The sequence below is a fragment of the Corylus avellana genome, chromosome ca11, assembly GCF_901000735.1.
Source record: "Corylus avellana chromosome ca11, CavTom2PMs-1.0".
NCBI lineage: Eukaryota > Viridiplantae > Streptophyta > Magnoliopsida > Fagales > Betulaceae > Corylus > Corylus avellana.
In genome coordinates this window covers 2,393,844-2,419,081 of record NC_081551.1, presented here as the reverse complement: position 1 = coordinate 2,419,081, position 25,238 = coordinate 2,393,844, and the positions used below count along the sequence as shown (strand labels likewise).

The 25,238-nt window shown below is 36.1% G+C and overlaps 5 protein-coding genes across 6 annotated transcripts in view; 3 read left to right on the top strand and 2 right to left on the bottom strand.

Annotated features, from left to right (window-relative positions):
- The first annotated feature begins 699 nt into the window (after positions 1-699).
- On the top strand, positions 700-1,454 carry LOC132166196 (glycine-rich protein 5-like). Its single transcript, XM_059576975.1, has one exon. It carries the CDS (start codon positions 773-775, stop codon positions 1,217-1,219), a length of 447 nt encoding a protein of 148 aa, XP_059432958.1. The 5' UTR covers positions 700-772; the 3' UTR covers positions 1,220-1,454.
- Positions 1,455-6,478: 5,024 nt separating this feature from the next.
- LOC132165834 (S-protein homolog 74-like) lies at positions 6,479-6,856 on the top strand. Its single transcript, XM_059576515.1, has one exon. It carries the CDS (start codon positions 6,479-6,481, stop codon positions 6,854-6,856), a length of 378 nt encoding a protein of 125 aa, XP_059432498.1.
- Positions 6,857-11,526: 4,670 nt separating this feature from the next.
- On the bottom strand, positions 11,527-11,952 carry LOC132165833 (S-protein homolog 1-like). The gene has a single exon (XM_059576513.1). It carries the CDS (start codon positions 11,950-11,952, stop codon positions 11,527-11,529), a length of 426 nt encoding a protein of 141 aa, XP_059432496.1.
- A 1,011-nt stretch (positions 11,953-12,963) lies between these two features.
- Positions 12,964-19,663, bottom strand: LOC132165690 (26S proteasome regulatory subunit 4 homolog A). The gene is made up of 6 exons (XM_059576350.1): positions 19,114-19,663; positions 17,178-17,423; positions 14,552-14,721; positions 14,263-14,479; positions 14,002-14,142; positions 12,964-13,194 (listed from the first exon to the last, which is right to left on the bottom strand). Exons 1-6 carry the CDS (start codon positions 19,591-19,593, stop codon positions 13,111-13,113), a joined length of 1,338 nt encoding a protein of 445 aa, XP_059432333.1. The 5' UTR covers positions 19,594-19,663; the 3' UTR covers positions 12,964-13,110.
- A 140-nt stretch (positions 19,664-19,803) lies between these two features.
- LOC132166780 (uncharacterized) overlaps positions 19,804-25,238 on the top strand; it is an 8,498-nt gene continuing 3,063 nt past the window's right edge. The window contains exons 1-8 of one of the 2 annotated variants that reach the window (XM_059577665.1): positions 19,804-19,912; positions 20,086-20,174; positions 20,290-20,321; positions 20,819-20,860; positions 21,621-21,707; positions 24,511-24,599; positions 24,685-24,735; positions 24,878-25,139. In XM_059577665.1, coding sequence (XP_059433648.1) covers positions 20,101-20,174; positions 20,290-20,321; positions 20,819-20,860; positions 21,621-21,707; positions 24,511-24,599; positions 24,685-24,735; positions 24,878-24,901 — 399 coding nt within the window. In that variant the 5' untranslated portion in view covers positions 19,804-19,912; positions 20,086-20,100 and the 3' untranslated portion in view covers positions 24,902-25,139. Of the gene's footprint in view, positions 19,913-20,085; positions 20,175-20,289; positions 20,322-20,818; positions 20,861-21,620; positions 21,708-24,510; positions 24,600-24,684; positions 24,736-24,877; positions 25,140-25,238 lie in introns of those variants that run through there. The other variant, XM_059577666.1, reaches the window with a different exon arrangement.

The window sequence follows — 25,238 nt, the reverse complement described above, 5'->3', positions numbered from 1 at the left end:
TATTAAATGTCTCTTTAAATTTACATTAGGGCTAAGATTTTCATTAAATATGTCTTATAGTCGATAGTCATTAAGCATGAAACAATGTGGTGCAACTAAAAGATGTGTTACGTACAAAATAATTATAAAACGTATTCTTTGTTCATTATTAAATATAACAATTTTAGTATTGTTTTGCTAAATTTTTATTACGGAGATCACACTTTGCATTTTATTGACTATTAATTATGATGTTTCGATTATATTTATTTGAATTCTAATCAAAGAAACTGTTTTTTTCGTTCTTGCTTTGACCCTATGAATACAAATTCTTGTTCCGTCCCTCTATCTATATATATTAAACGGAGATCCGTACAATCTCGACCACTTGACGTTGTCTGAAAACTGAATGGAGCAGCGATAGGACGTTATCGTTAAGTCCAATGCATGTCGAACAACGTACGTACCTGACATACATCTCACTGCAGGCATGGAACACATCCACAGCGGTTAATTTACAGTGCGTGCATTGATTTTCCTGTAAATATATAGTTTTATCTCCCTAACAAACTAAACATTTCCCCAAAGCTCATGTATTTAACATTAACATCTCGGCCTTGGAAATTTGAGGCACCAAAGCTCTGCACTCGCATTTAACCCCATTTACTTCTCTCAACTGTCACCCACCTTCCCGTTTTGCCTATAAATTGCACCCCTTTGACGCAGGATTCAGTACCAAATATTAGACAGTGTGATCGATAGTGAAGGCGAGAGAGAGAAGTGAGCTAGAGAGATGGCGAGGTGGTTTATCATGCTTGTTCTTGCTCTTGTTGTAGTTCACACTACAGCTAGACCTACCCCCAGTGATGCTGGACTCGACGACCAAAAGAACTTCGTCTCATATGGTGGGGTTGGCGGCTTTTCTGGCCTTGGTGGCAATGGACTCCCCTTCGGCGGAGTTGGCGGAGCTGCTGGGATCGGCGGTGGCCTTGGCGGAGGTGGTGGATTAGGTGGAGCCGGCGGCTTGGGTGGCGTCGGGGGCTTGGGTGGTATTGGCGGCTTGGGTGGTACTGGTGGGCTGGGTGGTCTTGGTGGCGGTATTGGCGGGCTAGGTGGTCTTGGTGGTGGTGCTGGTGGGTTAGGTGGTCTTGGAGGCGGTGTTGGCGGTGGAGCCGGTGCTGGAGTTGGCGGCGGAACCGGTGCTGGAGTTGGCGGTGGAACCGGTCTTCCATTTCCTTAATTAAAGTTATTATATATGCAGGCATTTGAGTTTAATTAATTAGCTTAATTATGATGATCTAGTGTTACGTTTGGCAGTTAATTAAGTTGGTTAAGTGTGTGACATGTTTTAATTGTATTTCTTTTTTCATTTTTATTTTCTCCCTCAGCTAGCTTTCTGTATTTCGTTACGTTAAGTACTCTTCGCAACCAAGAATAATAATTAGTGATCAGAAAAATGTCTCCATGTGTCTTTACTTTGTGTATTTATCTTCGTGACATTTTATTCTTATTGTTATTTTTTTATTATTTTTTTTTTTCGTACATTCCAAACAGATCAAAAGCTTGTTTCCATGCGGTAAAGGAGGCATGTAATACTTAATTAATATATACATTAAGGTCGAAATTAATTATATATCCTTTTGAAACCGAATAAATGTGCCATGCAGCTTTGATACTTGATATAGACTACAAGCCTACCAAGTCCCATTCCTCTCGTACCTAACGATTTAGAGCTTGAAAATGGGAAAAAAAAAATTAAAAATTAAAAGTAATAATAATAATGTAGGTCATGAGTGGGAGCCCAGCAGAAAAAAGAGTGTAATGTTGAAATATTTTGAAAGGTTACGTACAAGTGTTTAATGCAATGTACGTCTTACATAAATATTTGGATTGTTCTCGGAATTGTGGGGAAGGTGATCTAATTATAAAACCTAAAGCAGTAGGTAGCGTTTTCCGTACAAAGGTCTAATTATAAAACCTAGAGTGGCAAGTATTGGACAAAGATTTCCAGTAATTTTATTATTATTATTGTTAATAATTTGATGGTAAATACCATAGATTTTTTATGGAGCTTATCTATTTGAACAAGTCTTCGATAGTCCTATTAAGCTTTGTTTAGAAATTTATAAGAGCTCTTTTATATTTGTTGTCAGAAAAATGGAAGTTAAAAGATTGTGATTCAGTTTTTATCGGTCTCTTGGCACATATTGAAAGGAAATAAAACTCAAAGAACCTTTTATCAAACAATCTTCAATATATTGCAAATCCCTAACCCTAATTAACCATCATGGAACCAGAAGCTAAGAAATATATGGCCGGCAGTGAAAAAAAGAAGGGATCGAGAGAGAGAGAGACAGTGAGATCTTGTATATCTTAAAGTTAACCCGAACTTAATTAAATCTAAATTAAAATTTTTAATCAAAAGTAGTTTCACAAGATATTCTAGCCTAAACGCATGCCTACACTAAATTCTTTTGAGTTTTAAAATTAAAATATTCTTATTAATTCCGATCTTGTGTTGATCTTGGATAATCAACCAGTTCGATCCACCCAAAACTGAAACGGTTGGCCAAGAAACAAGACATGAATTCGATCAACCAACCTAAGATCGTTGGTTTATTAAGTCATGCTTGATTATGACATTTAAGGTATTGGATATATAAATTAATTTGGTCGGGTTATGGACCACCACAAAACTCCACAATGTTAGGTCGACATCGATCATGCGACTCACCCTTAGTGATAATGGCATCATGCAGGGAAACACATGGACTCATGGCTCCCTCTCGACTCTTCCACATGACAAAATTTGTGAATATCTCCGATAATTAACAATCTTGCAAACATCAAACGCGTGGAGCGTGACAGATTTATTATGTCTGGTGAAAATTCATTAATGAGGTGACCCACAATAAGTAGCTGAGTTGTGTCGAATTTAGTAGCTCCGGCAATGGCAGCTCGACTGAGTGAATCGAGTCATTGATGTGTAGTAAAGAGATGCCACCAACTCACACTGCAACTTCTGACTACAAAGCTTGGCTGTTAGGCTTTGCATTAATTTGCTCCGGTGAGAATTGTTTGGTCAAACGCAACGCAGCCAGCTAGCTAGTACGAATCCAGATCTTTTTTAATTGGGGACAAATTAAAAATTCTTCAATTGTTAATTGTAGTCCTTTATTTTAAATTCAATGATTTATAAAATCATTTAAGCCCCGGTAAAACAAAAGCCAGCATTTAATGCTTCGGTAATGCAAAAACAACTAGCATTTTATAGACCATTGAATTTAAATTGAATGGTCATGATTAACAATTGAAAAATCTCAAATTTCTCCCCAATTGGAGGGGATCTCAATTCAGCTAGCCCCTCGAAAGCTTGTGAAATTGATGACTACACATTCTTTCTTGTTCGGAATATATACCATCATCTCCGTTTCAAATAGAATTTATAGTCCTCTTCAAAAAATAAAAAATAAAAAGAAAAAGGATTTTATAGTATTTATTTTGTGGTTAAGACATAAAGTTGATGTATCTATCTAACTATGCATGTGAAATAAATGATAACATACATTTGTTTGTGTTGGCTCTTTTTAGCTTTTAAGCCATTTTATTTTGAAAGAGTTGCTTGCGAATCATTTTTGTTCTTATTTTGTTTCTTAATAAATTCGTACTCATCAAAATAAATACATTATGGCAAGGAAAAGATGTCCTTGTAACTCTTCTTAAGATCTTAAAAAATGATTAAAAAATGTTCTTTCTTTTATAGTGTTGAACAAGATTTTTGTATGGCTAAACTAGCGATGAGTCACCGACAAAACAAATGCTATAAGCTATCGAGGTAATGACAGTCAAATTGGGGTTAGTGCGGAACCTCCAATACTTAAGTTAGTAGAGCCTCTTTTAGGAGAAAATTAAGTAGGGAGTTTTGGGGAAAGAGATTGTACTCGTACCTAGGGAGAACCCTTTTTCTATGGGAGAGGCTACTCGCCTAACATGGTAACTTTGGCAGCAAGGATGCATCATTTTCCTCTTAGGGCATGACATACCATATTAACCATATTAATGGCCATGTGGGGATTAATAAGAGTATCGTTTTCATGTGAAGATCATTGACTTATTTTTCTTATGATCAGGGTAATTAGGGTATCACTAGTTGCCCTCCATTCCTATGGCCGACCTATCCAGCTGGTTGGTTGTTTGAAATTTAATTTTTACCTGCAACAAGGGTTGCCTTAAATCATGAAATTATCTCCTCGGCATGATGGTTCAAGGCAAATTGGGACGTGAGCTTGGATTTTCTACAGGAGCGAATGGGATTGGGGATAGTGGTGCGGGACCATGAAGGCTTTGTCATTGCGGCGAGGAGTCCTACAAGATTGGACTTCCCAAAACCCAATTCAGCTAAGGGAGTGGGTGCCTATTTTGCAGTTTGTTTTTGTCAAGAACTGGGCATGCAAAACCTCATCTTGGACGGTGACGCTCAAGTAGTGATTAAGGCAATTTGTTCGACGGAGTTAAACATGTCTCGCTTTGGTCATATCGTGGCAAACACACAACGGATTCTTAAATCCCTCAAATGATGGAAGTGTCTTTTTGTAAGTAGAGATGCTAATTAATACAGCTGCCCATAGGCTTGCTAATGTGGCAAAACAGAATTTCATGGATAAGGTTTAGTTGGAGGAAACTATTGATTGTATCCATGATGCAATATTAATGGAGCAATATGCTCTATCTTTGATTTGATATATGATAACCAATTTTTCCAACCAAAAAAAAAAAAAAAAGCTATAACGACTGGACGCCCAACCTAGCTAGCTATAGAGATTCCTTTGAATTTGCCTTTGTTGTTGTCACTTCCAACGAGTGTAATAAGTACTTGGATTTGTACCAATGAATAGCATACGGTGCAAATAACGGATGATCAGGAGGCCCCCAAAACCCATAGGCAAACAAAACAAGACGTTGTTCACCCACTGCCAATCTTCACTCCTCAGACAACGATCTAGGCAACCACATGCAATCTGTCGCCATGCCAGCTGCATGCCGCTAATTTCTCTACCCATCCTCTATATAAATTAATAATGAAATAGAAAAATAAATAAATAAATAAATAGCGGAATAATAATAATGATACATAGATTAAGGTGATTCGACCAATGATCTATATCTACACGTTAAAGCCTTACATCCTCAAATATATTACCATCATCAAATATAATATTCTATGTAAAAACTAGACCCAAAAAAAAAAAAAAAAAAAAAAAAAAAAATCAGCTAGTAAAATTTATATGGATGACATAATAAAGTTTACCCATCGTTCATTAAAATTTAACATATATATATATATGGCAAACTCACGAAATTAAAGGGAATGACACAATTGTATAAGAATCTCTATAATATTTAATTAGATTGTTTGCACAAAAACAAAAACAAAAACAAAAAATAATAATTTCTTCTACATTCTCTTTTTTTATCTCGCTATATTGTTTTGACTAATAAGCTATAAGACCATGACACTTTCAAAAAAAAAATTATAAGCAATTATAGTCCGTCACTTGACTCACTTGCAACAACATTAGAGCAACGATCGAAAAGCTTAATGGTTTTCTTACTTGTTTTGGCGTTAGCCGCCATGAGCCACGTAATATATAGTTGGGATGCTTAATTACTAAAAGTTAATATAAAGGATTTCAAATTGATCTTCTTTCTTTTTTTGGGTGAAAATTTAGCTTAGAATTAAGAAAAGAAAAAAAGTTACCTTGATAGGGTATACCTTATAATTAACTCCCTTGCGGTAGGAGATTTATGAGAAAATGGAGTAAATGCACCCTTCACAGAAATGGAAAAATGGAGAAAAATAATTTTTTTTAAAAAAAATACATTATTCATCTATGGATGGAGTAATAAACCTCATTAAATTAAATACCAAATGCATACATTACCAACTTCCCAAAGGGCACTTATTTGCAACCCAACAAAACCATATTGACAGCACATATCAACTTAATGTAATTAATCATTGTACATTAATGTAATTAACTTGATGTAACAATTTAGAAATTATCACTGATTTGCTCATAATATTGCCTATAATTTGAGAGGATTAATTGTTAAAGAAAGTGCTGATATATATATATTTGCATGGTGGAACCCAAGAAGGAAACTTCATCAATCTCACCAATTCCCATCTGAAATATCACAAAAGGAAACCTTATCAACGTCAGAACAAAAAAGGAATTAATTCCCACCAACTACAAACTTGTAAATCACTGGATTTTATTGTTCTTTGAATTTTTGTTGTATAAATACCCCTTTAATTGTAGATGCACAACAAATCCAATAGACACGCAAACAAAATAATTTGTTGGTTTTTGGTGGGTAATAATCAAAGTAAATAAATAAAAAATCTTTAGAGCGAGCAGATAATATCGTTTACAATGATGAGGACTGATCATCACAGAGGCTTAAGTGTATTTTGTTACTTGTTTTGGCTTTAGCCATGGGCGATGAGGAGGAGACAATAAAGATTGGATTTCCTCTTAGAAAATGGCACGTGCATGTTTATAATGGGATGGGGGTGGGGCAGCTGTTCCTTCATTGCAAGTCGAAAGACAATGATCTGGGCGGGCAAAATCTTGAGGTCGGGCAGGATTTGTCATGGAGTTTCAAAGAAAACTTATTAGGGACGACGCTTTACTGGTGCTACATGCGAAAGGACGACGAGAGTCATGCAACGTTTGATGTGTTTTGGATGGAGAAGGACAACAGGTGGCTTTCTTACAGATGCAACTGGAAGAATTGCATTTGGATTGCAAAAGATGATGGAATTTACTTGCAAGTCATTCCAAAAAACCGTGATGATTTTGTTCACAAATGAGAAATATGATCATATTTCCCATTTGATGATGGTAGATGCTGAATTCAGCTCATCTTTTTTTATTTATTTGCTTATGAAATAATGTAATAGCCAAGTATTAAAATCATCACAAGCCCAATGATGATTCTAATAGTGATATCATTCTTGGAGGAACTCAAGAAGGACACAAGAGGAAGACTTGTAGCATTACTTCGTTGAGTAATTTTAGGTAGCTAGCCTGTTTGTATCCTACTAAGAATGAGATGGCTATTAAAATCATCATTGAGCTTATGATTGATCATTATTAAATTTTGATCAAAAGGTAATTTTAATAGCCACCTAAAATTACTCTTACTCGTCTCCTATATGCTTCCTCATAAGAATAAAATTATATATATATATATATATATAATTGTTACTTTCAAACCCACGTTTTTTCCTTTTTGAAAACGGCTAAACTATATGTTGTAGTACGTAACTAGTGGGGGAGTATTAATGAAAGTGCTGATATGGTGGAACCCCAAAAAGGGAAAAACCTCATTAACCTCAAAACAAAAAATTAATTAAGGAATTCTCACAACAACCAGAAATCAGTAAAATCATTGAATTTTATTCTTTTACTTAATTTGTTGTATAATTAAATACCCCTTTTATATATATATATATATATATATATATATATACAAAAATATAATTTCTTCTGCATTAATCCTTTTTCCTCTGGCCTTTTGAATAATAAACTATATATAGACCATATTTTTTCTATTTTCTGATCAATTATATATAATGACAACTCACAAGATCAGCTTAATGCTTTTCTTACTTGTTTTGGCTTTAGCCATGATCAACCCCTCATCTCAGTCTTTCCCCAAGGGAAATCCACTGCAAAAATGGCATCTGCACGTTGTTAATAAATTGAGCACGGGACATACCTTGTTCCTCCATTGCAAGTCGATCCAAAGACGATGATTTGGGTACCCACTATCTTCGGGTTGGGTCAGAATTCTCTTGGGGCTTCACTCCAAACTATTGGGGGACAACTCTTTTCTGGTGCTACATGCGCACCAACAAGGCCCATGCTGCATTCAACGTGTTCTGGCCGTCGTACGATGATTGGCTTTTTCATAGATGCGACTCGAGCGATTGTATTTGGAAGGCAAAAGATGATGGAATTTACTTGCGAAATAGCCCAGAAAAACGTGATGAACTTGTTCACAAATGGGAGCCAGGACAATAAATTCTGAAGCTCCAAATAACGTTATACAATCAATCCCATAATATTTCTATAATATTTGCTTAATTAATATCTCTGTTTTACTCTAAAAGAAGAAAAGTAGAGAATTTGACTGCAGGGAGATCTAGAGTAAAGAAAACAGTAGGAGAAAGTACTACATTTGTCAACTTATTTATTCGAGAAAAATAACAAAGTTGCATCCCTCATTTCATGTTTGCCATGGTTCCCACCTATATTGCAAGCGAGATTCGGAGAAAGTGCTAAATTTGTCAACTTATTTATTCGAGAAAAATAACAAAGTTGCATCCCTCATTTCACGTTTGCCATGGTTCCCACCTATATTGCAAGCGATATTCATTATACTCTGAAATGTACAAATAAATTCCATCCTCTTCACCCATCCACCGGCAATCTGAATTGCCACAATCATCAACGATAAACTTGTTATCAACCCAAAACACATCCAAACTACGATGTCCATCCGACCACCACATGTTGCAAAAGAAGAGTGTGGTGCTCTAATAGTTGATCCGAAAATGTCATTGGAACTCTACATTCACATTGATATGTTGGAGGCCAAGATCATTGTCTTTGGATTTACAATGGATGTCCAGCGTTTGATTTTGGAACCCATTGATGATGTGAACCATGTACTTGTTGAAGAGGGAGCTGGTAATCAATGGCTCACTCATGCAGAGAGCTAAGACAAGCAAGAGTGATAACCTAAGGGAATGACTCATTTTCTGTGGCTTGATTTCATATTTTTTCGAAGCTGAAGTGCTAGTTATCTTTTAAATAGCCTAACAAGTTAAGAACTCTTTGTTGTACAAGTTAACATGTGGAGAAGAGAAAAGTTTTCCGCTACTATTCATTTCATTTGAAATGGAGATGATTCTTAACTAATGTGTATTGAATCATTTAATGAGTTGTTGGAGCTATAAATTCTATTCAATGTTGTTCCATTGTTTAACAATAAATGTATTGAGCATATCAGTTTTCTATTTCTAAATTAAGAAGAAAAAAAGTTAATTACTAAATTTGAAGTACTAGAAGTGACTTCACTGCCTTTAAACTCCTTGCTCCTCCAACAAGACATTCATTGTTCTCATTGTGAATATCCAAGATAGAAAAACTTCATATTGTAAACTGGCATGAAATAATCACACCAAAATATTGAACAATAGCTTGAGGAGAGAGACCAATTTGTTTCAAAAATGTCATAGCTTCAAGTAATTTAATTTAATTTAACAGCATTTGCTTTCCAACTTGACTGAATTGTTGTAGAGTGAAAGTGGGGTCCGAATCCCATACACTAGGAGTGCTCGAATTGCTAGCAATTCGGACAATCCTATGGAGAAAGGAGCTGCAGGACCCACTTTGGATTTTGATATATATATATATATAGAGAGAGAGAGAGAGAGAGAGAGAGTAATGCTATATACCATCATTTTATCCTCTGATCCAAAATGTAGTTTTTAAAACACACGTCAATTTGGGAGGATAAAAAGGAGAATAAAAAAAATTGTAATCATATATATATATACACAGAATTTGTATGTCATCCTTATCCATATTTCTTAATTGTAGCATCAGAAAAATGAAACAAAGAGCTTTTATGGCTCTCAAATTCAATAGAGTATGTCATGAAAGAGTCTTTAAGAAGTAACTCAATCGGTTAGGACTACGCCTAATGAAACGGAAGTCAATAGTTCAAATCTCTCTTCCTCCTCTTGTGCTGATATGTCAAAAAAAAAAAAAGTATGTCATGAAGGAATCACATCATCTCACACTAATCCATCTGAATGACTTTCCTTTAATGTCTTTATTGCATGTTCAATCGTTTTAATTCGCTTGTCTATATATATCAATATATGTGAAATGTAAAGTACGGGAAATTATTGAATAAAATACCATATTATATTATTCAAAGGATAAGGAACTTCTTTTTAACATGTTTGGGTACGTATTTAAAGGAGGAGTAGCATTTGAAGCATTTTCAAATCAGAAAATGAGTCCTTCCCTCAATTTATCACTCTTGGCTCTCTTCATGATCATGAGTCGACCAATAACTAGCAACGCATTCATAAACCATTTCACAGTTCATGTCATCAATGGGTTCAAAGATTATACAATATTAGAAGTTCATTGTAAGTCCAAAGACAACGATTTACGGCACCGTCATATCGGTGTCAATGAAGAGTTCAAATGGCAGTTTCAGGTCAACTTTAGGGGTAGCACACTCTACTGGTGCAACATGTGGTGGGTGGGTGGACAACGTTACGTCGAAGTGTTTCCGACCGATGATGACAAGTTTCTCAATCAGAATTGTGGCGATTCAAATTGCCGGTGGATGGGTAAAGAGGATGGAATTTACTTGTTCAATTTTGAGCATAACGAATATCGCTTGAAATATACGTGGGAACTATGACAAACTTCAAGGCAAATAATAAGGGAGAAAACTTTTTTAATTTTCTCTAATCAATAAACTTTTTCATCTCTTTAGATCTCTATTTCAATTTATCTCTCCTCTTTTTTTCTTTTTTCTTTTTTCATTTTTCTTTTTTGTTATTTAACTATGCATCTATATTTGTGTGGATTGTGCATGTGAGGAAAAGATTAAACTACCCTTTACAGTCATGCTTATTTTTATATTATTTTTTATCAATATATCACCAGATATTTAAAAAAAATTAATGATAACAAATGATAAATTTAATTATTTAATTAATATTCTAACACTCACCATAACATACGGATAATGATCCTCTTTACTTCAAATGATAGTTAGGATTTAAAGTTTATGAATTTAATGGTATACATAATTCCATATTATTCAAACTTTTTTAAAGATGTGACAACATTGACTCGATGTATACCATTAGATGAACTAAGTTTAAATCATGACTATAAAATGGATATTATCAATTTATTTAAATTGGAGAAAATTATGTTCTCCAAAGTAATCAATGTAATTTTAGCAGACTATTATGAAGAGTCAATGTATTACTTACTTAGACCCTATTTAGAAATTTTAATGTCTTTGTACCCATTCATCCAAATTAGCCATTAAATTGGAATGAAAAAATGTAAAATTAACTAGATTACCCAATCAAGTGAAAAAACAAAACATAGGGTTTGTTTTTTCACAACCACACATCCCCCCTTCTCTCTCTAAAATCACAAAACAAAACCATTGGCTTGAGATGTACATGTTTGAGCCTCTCTCCACTTCTATTTTCCTTTTTCAGAGCCATATTCCCTATGATAAAAATCTTCAAGTTTGATTAATGCCATCAAACGACATCGTAGAGTTAGTCTCACTACATTCTTTTACAAAGAAGAAAAGTAAAGAATTTGATATGGAGATCTAAAATGAAGAAAACTTAGGAGAAAGTGCTAAATTTTCATCTTATTTATTAGAGAAAATTAATAAAGTTGCATTCCTTATTAGCTTATTTCATGCTTGCCATGGTTCCCACCTAGATTGCAAGCGATATTCATTATGCTTTGAAATATACAAATAAATTCCATCCTCTTCACCCATCCACCGGCAATCTGAATCTCCACAATCGTCAACAATAAACTTGTTATCTGCCCAAAAAACATCTAAACTACGATGTCCACCCGACCACCACATGTTGCAAAAGAAGAGTGTAGTGCCCCAATAGTTGATCCGAAAGTGCCATTGGAACTCTCCATTCACAGGGATATGTTGGAGGCCAAGATCATCATCTTCGGATTTACAATGGATGTTCAACGTCTGATTTTGGAACCCATTGATGATGAGAACCCCGTACTTCTTGAAGAGTGAATAGGTAGTCGATGGCTGACTCATGTAGAGAACTAAGACAAGAAAGAGTGCTAACCTGAGGGAATGACTCATTTTCTATTGCTTGATTTCAAATTTGTCAAAGCTCATATGATACTTACCTTAAATAGCCAAACAAGTTAAGAACTCTTTGTTGTCGAAGTCAACATGTAGAGAAGAGAGAAGTTCTCAGCTACTATTCATTTCATTTGAAATGGAGATGCTCTGAACTAATGGGTATTGAGTCATTTAATGAGTTGTAGGAGCTATAAATTCTATTAAATGTTGTTTCATTGCTTAACAATAAGTGTATTGAGAACATGAGATTTTCTATTTCCAAATTAAGAAAAAAAAGTTAATTATTAAATGTGAAGTACTAGAAGTGACTCCAATGCCTTTGAACTTCTTACTCCTCCAACAGCACATTCATTGTTCATTGTGAACATCCAAGACAGAGTAACTCCATATTGTTAACTTACATGAAATGCTCACACCTAAATATTGAACAATAGTTTGAGGATAGAAACCAATTTGTTTCAAAAATTTCATTGCTTCAAGTAATTTAATTTAATTTAACAGCATTTGCTTTCTTACTTGACTGAATTATTGTAGCGTGAAAAAGAGGTCTGAATTCCCTACACTTGGGGCACTCGAATTGCTGGTAAGTCAGACAATCCCATGGAGAAAGGAGCCGCAGGATCCACTTATTCCAGGCAACCCCTACTTGCCCAAGGCAAAAACCCGGGAGGTAGGTACGTCCCGCAACCACCTGCTCTATAAAACTGCCCAAACTATTAGCAATTCAGGCAGCTAAGTGCAACAAATCCTCATCCGAGAAAGTGTGCAGAAAGAAGCCTTATTAGTCCAATGGTTACTCTATACAGACGACGAAATCACGGATTTCTATTTTTTAACAGATGGGATGAAAAGACAGAATCATATTCAAGATAAATTATCATTTCCTAATAGTAGAAGAAAAAAATTATCATTTTCTAAAGGTTATTTGATGCCACCTTAGCATTAGGAAGCACCAACTCTGAATCACTAACATTAAAATAAAGCACTTAAATGAGAACCTAAATCCCAGAAGAAAAAAATGCCAATCGTCTGAGTTCAATATATATATATAGAGAGAGAGAGAAATTCAAACACGGAGACAACAAATCAAAATTAGTTTCAAATCCAAAATATAAGCAAAATAAATACATTGAATCACAATGCAGGATGATCTCTTCACATGTAGAGTCCTTCAGGTACCCCTTCTTTCTTTTTGAACATCACCTTCTCCTTTGCCTTCTTGACGTCCGTATGTGTTACCTGAAGCACATAATTAATTAGAAGTTGAACATTTTTTTTTTTTTATTTGGCACCGAGTATCTGGAGCTTCGCCAAAAACATGCATTTATTACATAACTTACATGAGACCTTAAAATAACATGAATACAACCTTTGTTTTTTCATGGATGGTAAGCTTAAGACTAAAGCACTTGAGTTTTCCTTAAACTAAATGATAACAGCACATCACAAGTTTTAAATTAAAAGAACACAGAATCTAAATTATCGATGCATTATTATGTTTCTATTTGGCATGTATCTTCCCTTCCACAGTATAAAAGCAAATCAACAGTTCCCATTACTAAGTTGCTAAATTAGAGAGAGAGAGAGATGTTCAACTCTTTAACAACATGAAAAAATCAAAGTCTTCCACCCCGCCCTCCCTTTCTATCCAATAAATGGAAAGGCGGAGGCCCTTCGAATTCCATGTTGCACACAATACTCATTAAAGCTGTTAAAAGTAAACTCTCAACCACCAATACTTCAGAAAAATGTTATGAAAACCTCAAAGGCCTTAGTTTGTTCTGTGCCTATGAGCACCAGAAGCAACCTAGGGTGTCACGCATCCCCAATTACTGATGTGACAACCCCAGTTTGTGTTCTGTGCACACAGGACACAGGACGCTCTCAAGACACTTCATTATAAGTGAAAGGAGCTAATGATTGTATAAATTAAACTTCTGAGCAAGCAACAATATTCCAGTATGAAAAAACACATATCTCTAGAACAATAAGGAAAAAACAAAATCATCAGCCAAAAATAATATAAAGAATGGAAGCATAATTCACCTTCATACGGCGTTCCCTTAAAGCAAGCAAGCCAGCTTCAGTACAAATTGCCTTAATATCAGCTCCAGATAACTCATCCTTGGCCATAACAAATTCTTCTAAGTTGACATCATCGGACAATGTCATCCTTGATGTGTGTATCTGCAATCCAGAAATACATATTTGGTTAATCACGTATCGAAGAAAACATGGCAGATTCAATTATTAGAAAGAATAAGCTAAAAGATATGCGAAGTGTAGCTTTCACATGACCAAGTGTACCTGGAAAATGCGCCTCCTCGTCTTGATATCAGGAAGAGGGAATTCAATCTTTCTATCTATTCGGCCAGGTCGAAGCAAGGCTGGGTCAAGACTTTCAATCCTGTTGGTTGCAAGAATCACTTTCACATCTCCTCTTGAATCAAAACCATCCAACTGGTTAAGCAATTCCAACATAGTCCTTTGAATTTCACGTTCTCCACCTGAGTGGGCATCATACCTGTGAGGGTGCAGCATATTGATCAGAAAAACACCATGAAAACTGCTATCTAATTAATGTTCATACACTTACCTCTTCGTACCAACTGCATCAATTTCATCAATGAAGACAATTGAAGGTGAGAGATCATCAGCTACTCTGAAGAGTTCCCTCACCAATTTTGGACCATCACCCAAGTATTTTTGAATCAATTCACTACCAACTACACGCAAGAAAGTTGCTGACGTTGAGTTTGCCACGGCCTGAAAACAGAAGAAATAAGCTTACAAGCTAAAACTACTTTAACAAAGCAGCTATTCAAACTAAGCATGGAGGTACAACAGTAATCCATTACAAGAAATGCCCTAGCAAGCTACTATGCAGGGGAACAGATCAAATGAATGCTCATAATTGCAATAGTGCAACCATTTCAGGCACACATACTACACATATTTAAAATGACACACGGATTGAAATATTTACTCCAATTGTCCTATATGAGCATACCAACCAAGCTGTGTCATATAAGGTGCCTGTATTTATGTCCAGTGCGTATAGAATTGCACTCTCACTAAGTTCACCTATCATATGCTTTGTGTGCAAATACGTTATCTGGTCTTCTCTCAGATATTATTGGTTTTCATCATTTATGGTAAAGAAGTATCATCATACAATGCATTCTACTAAATATTAATGATTTCATAGTTTCTGGATTACCAAACATATCAAGAAGGGACATTGCTGAGGCAACACAGAGATGAAGCATAGGCTTCACAAGACTCATACACGAGGATAATACTAAGAGGGGGAAAAGAAGGGAAATTTGGGCCTCTCGATCCAATCACTACTAAGCAAGAGAGAGAGAGAGAGAGAAGTGGTTAAACCCTGAAAACAGAAGACGATCAGAACTGCTTCTAGCCTGGATCCAAAATCCCTCCTCCAACATCATAAGAGTGTATCATATTATGGGAAAAAAATCAATGCATCGTGCACTTAGCATTTTGGAGTAAAGAAATTTTTTTGATAGGTGAACACAAGTATTATTAAAAAGCACAAATGTGCACCCTAGGAGGTACACATGATGTATACATGAGAAACACCTGATTTTTTTTTTAAAAAAAAAAAAAAAAAAAAAAAAAAAGAAGGAAGGAAGAGATCTAGAAAAACTTGAAAGCTAGAAATATTAAAATCAAAGACAACAGCCCAATGGTAAAGTGTCTTAAAGGAAAAAGCATTTAATTCCACCTATGCCCCGCTCACTATCCTCAAAATTTTGATAAGTTCGTAAATACTCTTCCAAGGGAAATGAGTACTATCATGAGGAACAAGGACATTGTAGTATGATCTAACATCAAACAAGCCCCTCTTGGAAGGTACCCAACAAGACTTGTCTTCACCCGCCCATCTCAATCTTAAGAAATACAACAAATTGAAGAACAAGGTAAAGGGATCCACCTCCAATTTGTGAGGTGCTCTAGAAAGTTAACATTCCCTTGATGATTTATGTTTTCTTTTTCTTTTTCATGTAAATGTTTTCTTTTTCTTTTTTGGATAAGGAAATTCTATTAAAATAAAATAAAATGGAAAGAGCCAACTTTTACTACTTTTCCTTTTCCCCCTCTTCTTTTGGTACTAAAATCTAATGGTTACCTAAGAGAAGATGGATAATAAAAGGAATGTGATTCAAGATCTAAGCAGCTTTTACCAGGAATGTTTTAAATCAAGGCTATTTCAATAATACAGGGATCCACTGAACCATGCAGTTAAAACTTAAGAGATTTGGGAGATTTGGCATTTTTACAGTGGGAACTTACTTTTCTGCCTTTCTTTCTCACTGTTTGAGACCAACACCTTGGCATTACCCAAAACACTACACCGTACTTTACACTTTCTAAAAGATTGAACAAATTGTAAAGATTCAAGTATGATTTGCTTTAGTTAGTGAATATGTACCATAAAACAATCAATATTAGGACACTGAAAAGCAGAAGTCATGCTCATGTGGCATGTGTGTCTGTGTGATTGAATGTGTGCACATGCATGTGTTACCATTGCAATGTAACCATGCAGATATGGAAACTAATAAAAGACAACTTCTTTAGAATAACATACAGCTAATTGATGCAGAAACCCTTTTTTTTCTTTTTTTCTTTTTCTGATGGGGAACCCCCCAAAGCAGGGTCACTTCGTGTACCCACCCCTAAAGGATAAACCCTAGAATCGTGCAACGTACCCCCACCACACAGATCAGTTAAATCTGGCTTTTTCCAAGGGTGTGGCCCAAAGGAGTTGTTTGGACCCAATGGGATTCGAACTTTAGACCTGATGGTTATGCCACCAAAGTCCAAGGCCTTTACCACTTAAACCAACCCCTTGGGGTTTTGATGCAGAAACCTACAGCAAGGATCGAAGAGTTTGTAGATATAGAGAGCCCAGACAACAACAAACACATTTCTTAGACATTATTTACTTCAATGAGACATGAGACAAATATTAAAATCCAGCCATGTGAACAATCATAAGAAACCTCCTAAACTGGATGCTACAAAAACTAATCAGTTCATATTCCATATGCCATCTCTACAAGCAAGGGGTGTTTTACTATTTTAATGCTGTTATATTGGATCATATTCCATTTTATAGATATGGAGAAGGAAACAGAATATAAACTGATATGGAAAGAGAGTAACATTCAGTAAGAGGAAACACAAGTACACACCTTGGCAAGCAAGGTCTTTCCTGTTCCAGGCTCTCCGTACAATATGACCCCCTTAGGAGGCTTGATACCGATGTCTTCATATAATTCAGGATGTGTTAGAGGGAGTTCAACTGCCTCTTTAATCTCTTGTATCTGGGCATCTAAACCACCTATATCAGCATATGATTCTAGTGGAGCCTTCTCAACCTTCATTACAGACACCATCGGATCAACTTCATCTTGAAGAAGCCCAACAACAGAAAGAACCTGAGAGGGACCATGATAATATAAGGTTAAAATATTTCTTACTTATCTAATGGCAAAAGAACTATTTCAAGGCAAACAAATACAGATCAGAAATGACACAATTAATCAAATGAATTTTCATTTTTTGGGCAAATAGAGAGGGCAACAAAATGAATGATAAATTCATCAAACTTTACTGGCCGTGCAAAATCATATTATTGAACAATCTCCTGAGAACTCAGACCTCAATATTTGAGAAAATATCTAGAGGTAAGAACCAAAATGTGCAACAATAATAGGTAAAGTCAATTTAAAAAATAAAAATAAAGTTATTGAAGGCATAAAATGTAACACCCCGGTCTCATATTGGGAAGATGAGGAGTAGCCCACATAGAGTGGGTGGTTTGTAAAGATAGTCATGAGTACTAAGCCCTACATTGCCTAATTACCAGGTGATACTGGGCTTTATAAGGAATTTTAGGAAAATTCCAAATTTACTAATCATTTTGGGGTGATAGTGTAAATATTACTAGCACTTTTCTTGTGTCATTACAAATGGTATCAAAGACACCTAGTAACGTCAAGCCATGTGGTACTGAACTACTATGTGATGTAACCTTGACAAAGACGTCAGGAGTTTAAGAGGGAGAGTTTGTAACACCCTGATCCAATATTAAGAAGATGGGGAGTAGCCCACATAAAGTGGATGGCTTTTAAGGATAGTAATGAGTACTAAGTCTCACATTGCCTGATTTATTAGGAGAAACTGAGCTTTATAAGGAATTCTAGGAAAATTCTAAATTAACTAGTCATTTAGGAGTGATAGCGCAGATGTGGCTAGCGTTTTTCCCTGGGTTGTTACATAAAACTTGTAACAAACCGTCACCAATGATGTGACGGTTTGTGGCCTCACTATTCTTTTCTTTCCCTTTTGTGTGCGCATGTATGAAGTTTTCACTAACCTATAGAAATTTAATATTTTCTCATTATAACCTTGAACTTCTTGTCACATCTAAAAAGGCCACCATCAAACTTCTTTCTTGTCCAATGCAAGTTTACATGCATAGAATTTAGGTTTCTAGTCAAATAAATGCAAAGTGAGTTCCCAAAGAAACATTGATTTTTTTTTTCTTCATAAGTAATAAATCAATTACAGGAACCATCTAACCAGCAGGGGCAAAAACGAACAAAAAAATCACTAAAACTAATCGACAGATGACACACATGCGCCATCATCCATAAATACAAAGCTTCATACAACAATAATATCACGCTTTTAATCAAATTTGACATTACTTAAAAAAATACAATAATATCACGTATTCCTATAAATCAAAACAAACAAAATCAGCATAGACTCAAATTCTAAAACAAACAAACATAGCATCAAGATGCTCTACTTCTTAGGATCATAACCATTAATTCTAAATTAAAAGGTTCAGATTTCGCACCTCGCCATTTCCCACTAAACACCAAGTGGCTAAAATATTGAACAAAGGGAAAATCAAACGTGGTAAATGCTGAAGCGGTAAATCTGAACCATTTAATTTAAAATGAATGCCTATAATTTCAAAAAGAGTTCTTCGACGAACTTTAGTCGATTGATTTTACCATGAACTAAAACCTAAAAAGAAAAAAGAACCGGTTTTCCTTCACTTTCTCGGAAACCAAACACTCAAAACCCAAAGAAATGAACACAAACACGATTCACCTTATTATGCATCAAGATGGCGCAGCCAGGCTCGAGCTGGTCCTTGTCCACAAACGACAAGATCCCGACGTAGTACTCGGGGCCGACGGACGACGAGACGATGGCGTGGTTCTCATCGATGAGCTCCTCGAGATTCCCAACGCTCATGGGCGAGCCTCTGAGATCATCGACCTTGGAGCGGTCCTCCTCGGCCTTCTCCTCCTGGGGCTTGAGGCGCTCCTGGTTGCTCACGAACTCCTCCTCCATCAGCAGATAGTCCTTCACGCGCTCCAACTTCAGCAGCCGGAGCTTGCACTTCGTCAGCGGCGTCACGGTCGGCAGCCGAGCCGCGGCTTCCGGGCCCTTCTGCTTCCGCTGCTTGCGTCCCACGCGGGCCGGCGGCGCCGCCGGCTCGAACTTCTTCTCCTTCTTGTCGGAGCCGTCGTTCTTCCTGTCGCCCGGTACGCCCCGGTTCAGACCTCCCGGAGTTCCCTGACCCATGGATTTTGGTTCGGCTCGATCGAGGAAGAGTGCGTTGAGAGAGAAGTAAAGGGCGTACGTGCTGGCCTTGAGATCCAACTGGTTAGTGTGTAAGTTATATATATATATTTTGTGAAGCTCAATGTGCGATGACGGTCAAGATTGTGCCACGTGGGATGCATAAAGGAAGAAAAAAAAAAAACTCAAAACTCCGCGTTTTGGCGTAGGGACTAACCACACCAGGGCCAGACGGCTTTTTCTGTCTCTTGAAGGTGTGTTGAATTGGTAAAACCAGGAGGCCAGAGTAGAGTGGAGAGGACGTCCCAGCTCCGCTATATTTGTAACTCTCTCTCTCGCTATGTAATTTTGGTTTTATTTTTGTTTGAAAAAGACTGTTGTTTGAATTATTGTGTATTTTTAACCCAAAGGAAATTTCGTTTTTCAGCAAAAAAACTCTGATTTCTTGTGTTTTGTGGTTAAAAATGTTTACTTCATAAATTTTTTGATATGTAGAAGTGGAAGGGTGAAATGGGTCCTCGACTGTGTGAAGTATGCAAGGAAGCACAGTCCAAGTACAAGTGTCCCTCATGTTTGACACCTTAGTAAGCCAAACTAAGACACCAAAAAATCCTGTTGTGTTGATGTTTTTCTTTTTGTTGGAAAAAGAATTTGAAATGCCATTGATAACTATCCCTTTCTTGTTTATTCTTGTTGCAGCTGTTCACTGGTCTGTTTCAAGAAGCATAAAGGTTGGCCACTTTGTATTATTTTGTATTGCTGCTATTTATCTCTTAATGAATGACAATGAAATGGGATTTTCTCATCAGAAAATCATAAAAACTAGACGTTTCTGATTTTTTTTTTACTCTGTATCTCTTAGTCTCAGACTTTTATAGGGTTCACTCCACTTGTTCCTATTAGAAAATCCCATTTGATGGCTTGGATAGGATCATTGAGATTCCTCTTGGGTTTTCTAGAAAAAAAAAAAAAAAAAAAAAAAAACCGCCAATAGAAATGAAGAAAATTCTAAATTCCAACACCACCACACTATATTAGCTAGAGTTAAGAGGCTATATAGATTTGAGCATGTAATACCATTAATCAGAAGGGGGAAAGAGGGCTCCTCGGTAAAGCTCAAGAGACTTAATAAATTATCAAAATGAAACAACCACTGATTAACGAAGAATGGTACGAGTTTTTTCGTTTTGGTGATGAGAGCTAACTTGAGCTCATATTAATGGTGCAGAAATTCCATGTGCTAAGCCAGTATCTTCTGAGGAAAAACCAAGTAAGAATTACATTAGTCCAATTTCATGTTAATTTACTTATGTTGTTCAGCTGTTTTAATAGGTAATGTACTCTTTTATTTCTAGGTGCTTTTAATTTATCACAGAGTGATAACTTCTTGTTGATGGCTATTAGAAATAATTATGCAGTATCTATGTTATACAAAGAGAATTCCCTTCCTCTTTCCTTCCCCCGCATCCTTGTTTAGTCAGTTTACTAATAGGCTTTTCAACTGTGGAAGATTTCTATGAAATTGAAGAATTTTATTTTCCATAAGGGAACTTTCTTTTATTCTTTTGGTTATTAACCCCTCCTTTGTTCTCCTTTCTTGATGTACTTATATTTGTTTATCTTTTATTTCAATTTTTGTCTTCAAATGCATTGTTTTGAAACTCAATTTCTAAAACTTGAATCAATCCCATACTCACCTTGCATTACTAGACATTATCTTCACTATTCAAATGAATGTTTCTTTTATATAGGCAATGTAACAATTGTTTTTTACTTCTTTTTTCCTTTCATGATATAGGCATGAATACACATCGCACTTGGTATTCAAGCTTCTTCATGATGTTTAGTTTTCTGTATGACTTTTGGCAATCATCTCATGCTAGAGGAACTCAGAAATGCATTTTATGATGTTTAGTTTGCCCTTTTACTACAATTTTCATGTCAAACATCCTTCCTCACAGAACTTTAATCATTTAACTACGTTTATTTCCATTTTTCCTAAGCAACTTTGGTTTTTTCATGTTCATCAGATCTGGTTCCAGAGTCAAATGTAGAGAGACCATTAAACGTTGAAGAACCAGGCGATGTGCTGCAAAAGTTGCAACTGGAGGCTATAGGTATGGGTTTTCAACTGGCTCAGAGGTATAACCCTAGAGTATTATTTTTTTGAGAAGTAAAGCAGGTATAACCCTAGAGTATTATTTTTGCACGTACAGAAGATGTGATACTTGAGCAGAAGTTTGCTTTTATTTCATACTAGTATAAGCAGGGTTTTGAATCTTATCATACAGATGTTGGCGGACAATGTAGAGACTCTTAAAGTATGAGAAATGATGGTGGATTGGCTTAGCTCATGCATAGATCGTTAATGAGGTATGAAAGGTAAATGAGGAAATATGGGGTTAGTGGTCTTCTGATTTGGAGAGTGGATCTCATAGTTGGGCCTTCAAAAAAGCATAATTGGAGGTTGCAACTTATTATAGCATACATTATGTTTGAAATTGACAATCATAGCTGGTTCGCTTTTCATATGACATGGTGGTGGAGAGATTGCTTTAAGAAACTTGTTCCCTGATTTGTTTCTTATTACTGAGGATAATTATGTATGTTTGCTTCATACCTAGTTATTTCAAGGAGACTCTGTACTGGAATCTCAAGTTTGTGAGATGGTTTGAAAATTGGAAGCAGGAATCAGTTGTTTCTCTTTTTGATTTATTTCTATTCAGATCAGGATATAGTGATGGAGAGGATAACACTTGCCGGAGGTTAACGAGGAATAGTATTTTGATGCCCACTTTCTTATGATGTTGCATTGGGCGGGTCTATGGCACCTATGAAGGAGAGAATAGAACTTGCTAGAGGTTAGCGATGAATGTTGTGTCGGATGTCTGCATTCTTATGATGTTTTTTACTTGGGTTACTTAGACGTTGTGTTCAGTATTTGCTTTACTAGGGCACTTACTAAGACTTTCTAGAGGTTAATGAGGAATACTATTTTGATGCCCACTTTCTTAGGATGTTGCATAGGGCGGGTCTATGGCACCTATGAAGGAGAGAATAGGGCTTGCTAGAGGTTAGCGATGAATGTTGTGTCTGATGTCTGCATTCTTATGATGTTCTATTACGTGGGTTACTTAGGCATTGTGTTCAGTATTTGCTTTACTAGGGCACCTACTAAGACTGCCATACAACACTTGTGGATTGGTGTTCTGTATAAAGTTAGTGTCAAGATTGTTGACAATCATTTGTTGCAAGAGATATTTTTTGCCACTGCTGTTCTCTCTTTGGGGTTCAGTGGGTAATAACTAAGACAGATTTTTTAATACTGTGTTGAAAATGCACATTTGATCAGCTTAGAATTAGTACGATCATGGATGACTGTTCCTCTTTTTCTTATTGGACAATTTAGAGTGCTGTGAATAGCCAGACTTTTGATGTTATTGCGTTATCTCAAAACATTTTTAAGTTTATGTCTGTTAAGTCTTTCTTGTGATTGGATGGTCGCTATAGATGGTATCCCATCTTCCTCTTTCTTGGAATTTTTGGATCTCTTAAACATTATATTGTAACTTTTAGAGCAACCGTTTGCATTATTTCCTGTGTACTGTAGTTCTCCTCTTTCTTTGTTTTTTCCCCTTTTTTTTCGATAAATTGTGTTTTATAAAAATAAATAAAAAATCTAAGTTACCGTATCAAGCGCCTATGTTTTAGTGGTAAACATTTGTTTGTGTTCTAGCTGTTTTTATCTGGAGGGCATAGCTGTCCTTTGCCCATGTATTGCCTTTTTCTTTGTGATGCCGTTGTCATCCCCTATGACCTTTTTCTAGATTTTTGACCTTTATACCACCGTGACCATGCAAACTAAGCGCCAAAGTCGTAAAAAGTATAAGATACAGCACATACAAATATGAAGAGACTGACATGGGCAGTTAGCGGTAAATCAACAATATGAAGCGATACAACACGCTTCTTTGGATCAAATTTGGCAAAGGTGAAAAACCGTGGGGGGCAAAAAGCAACTCTGAGAATGAATTAATAATTATAAAGGTGAATCAGGAGAGTTAGATAGGCTACTCCAAACCTGGCCTGAAATATCTATAGGGTCTTTCTACATGCAAAACTTTGGCATGACAATAAGCTACTCAGTGGTGAAGCTTCAATGGTTTCTTAGGATCATGCATTTTAAATGTGGTGATGTTTTGCAGTCATCGATATATCTGTCTCATTCCTCTCCCCCATTATTCCCACACTTCCCCTGTAAATCTTTTGAAATCCAATCACCTCTAGAGGGTGCTCTCTTTATTGGTATTTCATGGTGTCTCTTTCATAGTTGTAAAACTTTGGCCGGTTTATGCTATTCTAGTTTCAGTCAGTATACATCTGTTAGCATGTCTGCTTCTAGTTTTTGTTCTCATCAGCATAATGTGGTGTGCATCACTCATGTGTTTTGATTGTTGTTATTCATTTTTTGTCATGGTGCTTTTGCTGTATCAACTAATCGGGTGGCTACAATTAGTCATAAGGAGGTTGGAGGAACTTTCTCCAACTTAGTCTATTAAACTGACATGTGCTCAAATTGCACGCGAGAATCATGTGCATTTTGAGCACATGTCAATTTAATAGATTGAGTTGAAAGAAAAGTGTCCTTAGTCATATGACCCCAGAAAATCCTGCCACATGGTATATTGACATATTGTTGAATGTGATCCAGCTTAAAATTTTATTATGTGCTCTTACCAAAAAAAAAAAAAAAAAAAAAAAAAATTATTCTGTGCGAGTAAGCTCTGGTTCAAATTACTTTTCCTTCTTCCATAAGAATAGGGGTGGAGGGTGAGATCCTGCTTTCAAACCCCACTTTTGAAATCATGTCTGGTAAGACAATTCCCACTAGATGTAAGTTCATTGCATTTCCTCATGCAGCTTCTTCCAGCGAAATTTGTGATGCTTTGAAGGATGAAAACCTGCAGAAAATCATCTGCAATATTAATAGTTCCCCAGATGCACAGAATGTAAGTAGTTCAATCATCAAATTAAATTGTTACTTGAGCAAGCATGTAATACAGCATCGGTTAAAATCTATTGTTACTTGATTAGGAACTTGAAAAAGCTATGGGAATGGAGGTGTTTCGCATATTCACTGACAAGGTATTGCCATCTGTTGCTACTCAAGTGTACTCTACTTATAAAATCCACAAGCATTCATGAGACTAGGGTTTCCATGCAATTGTCATCAGGATATCTGAATTTGCCAGGGCATTAAGCGTTACTTGCTTTTGACTGTTCTCAGATTCTATCTAATATCAAGCCATAACTGCAACCTGTGGTAGCTCGAGGAAGAAGACGACGTTTGGTTCAGGAACTTCAAGATTCCCACAAAAGCAGCAGTTTTTAAATCAACTTCAACTTCAACTTCAAGAGAGCTCTTTCAATCTGGCTGGCAGCTCTCATCTTGCGTCTCCCGCTTCACACAAGTTTGTCGCCGGGAGTTCTTTTTGATGTGATACATATTTTGATTGCCCTTCAATTTTGAGCATGTTTAAATTGTTTGTGGGGTTATCTGTAATGGCTGCAGACTGCAGCATTGCTAATCATAGAAATTTAGGTAGTCAATTGAAAAACTGAGATATAAGAGTCGTGCTCAGGTCATA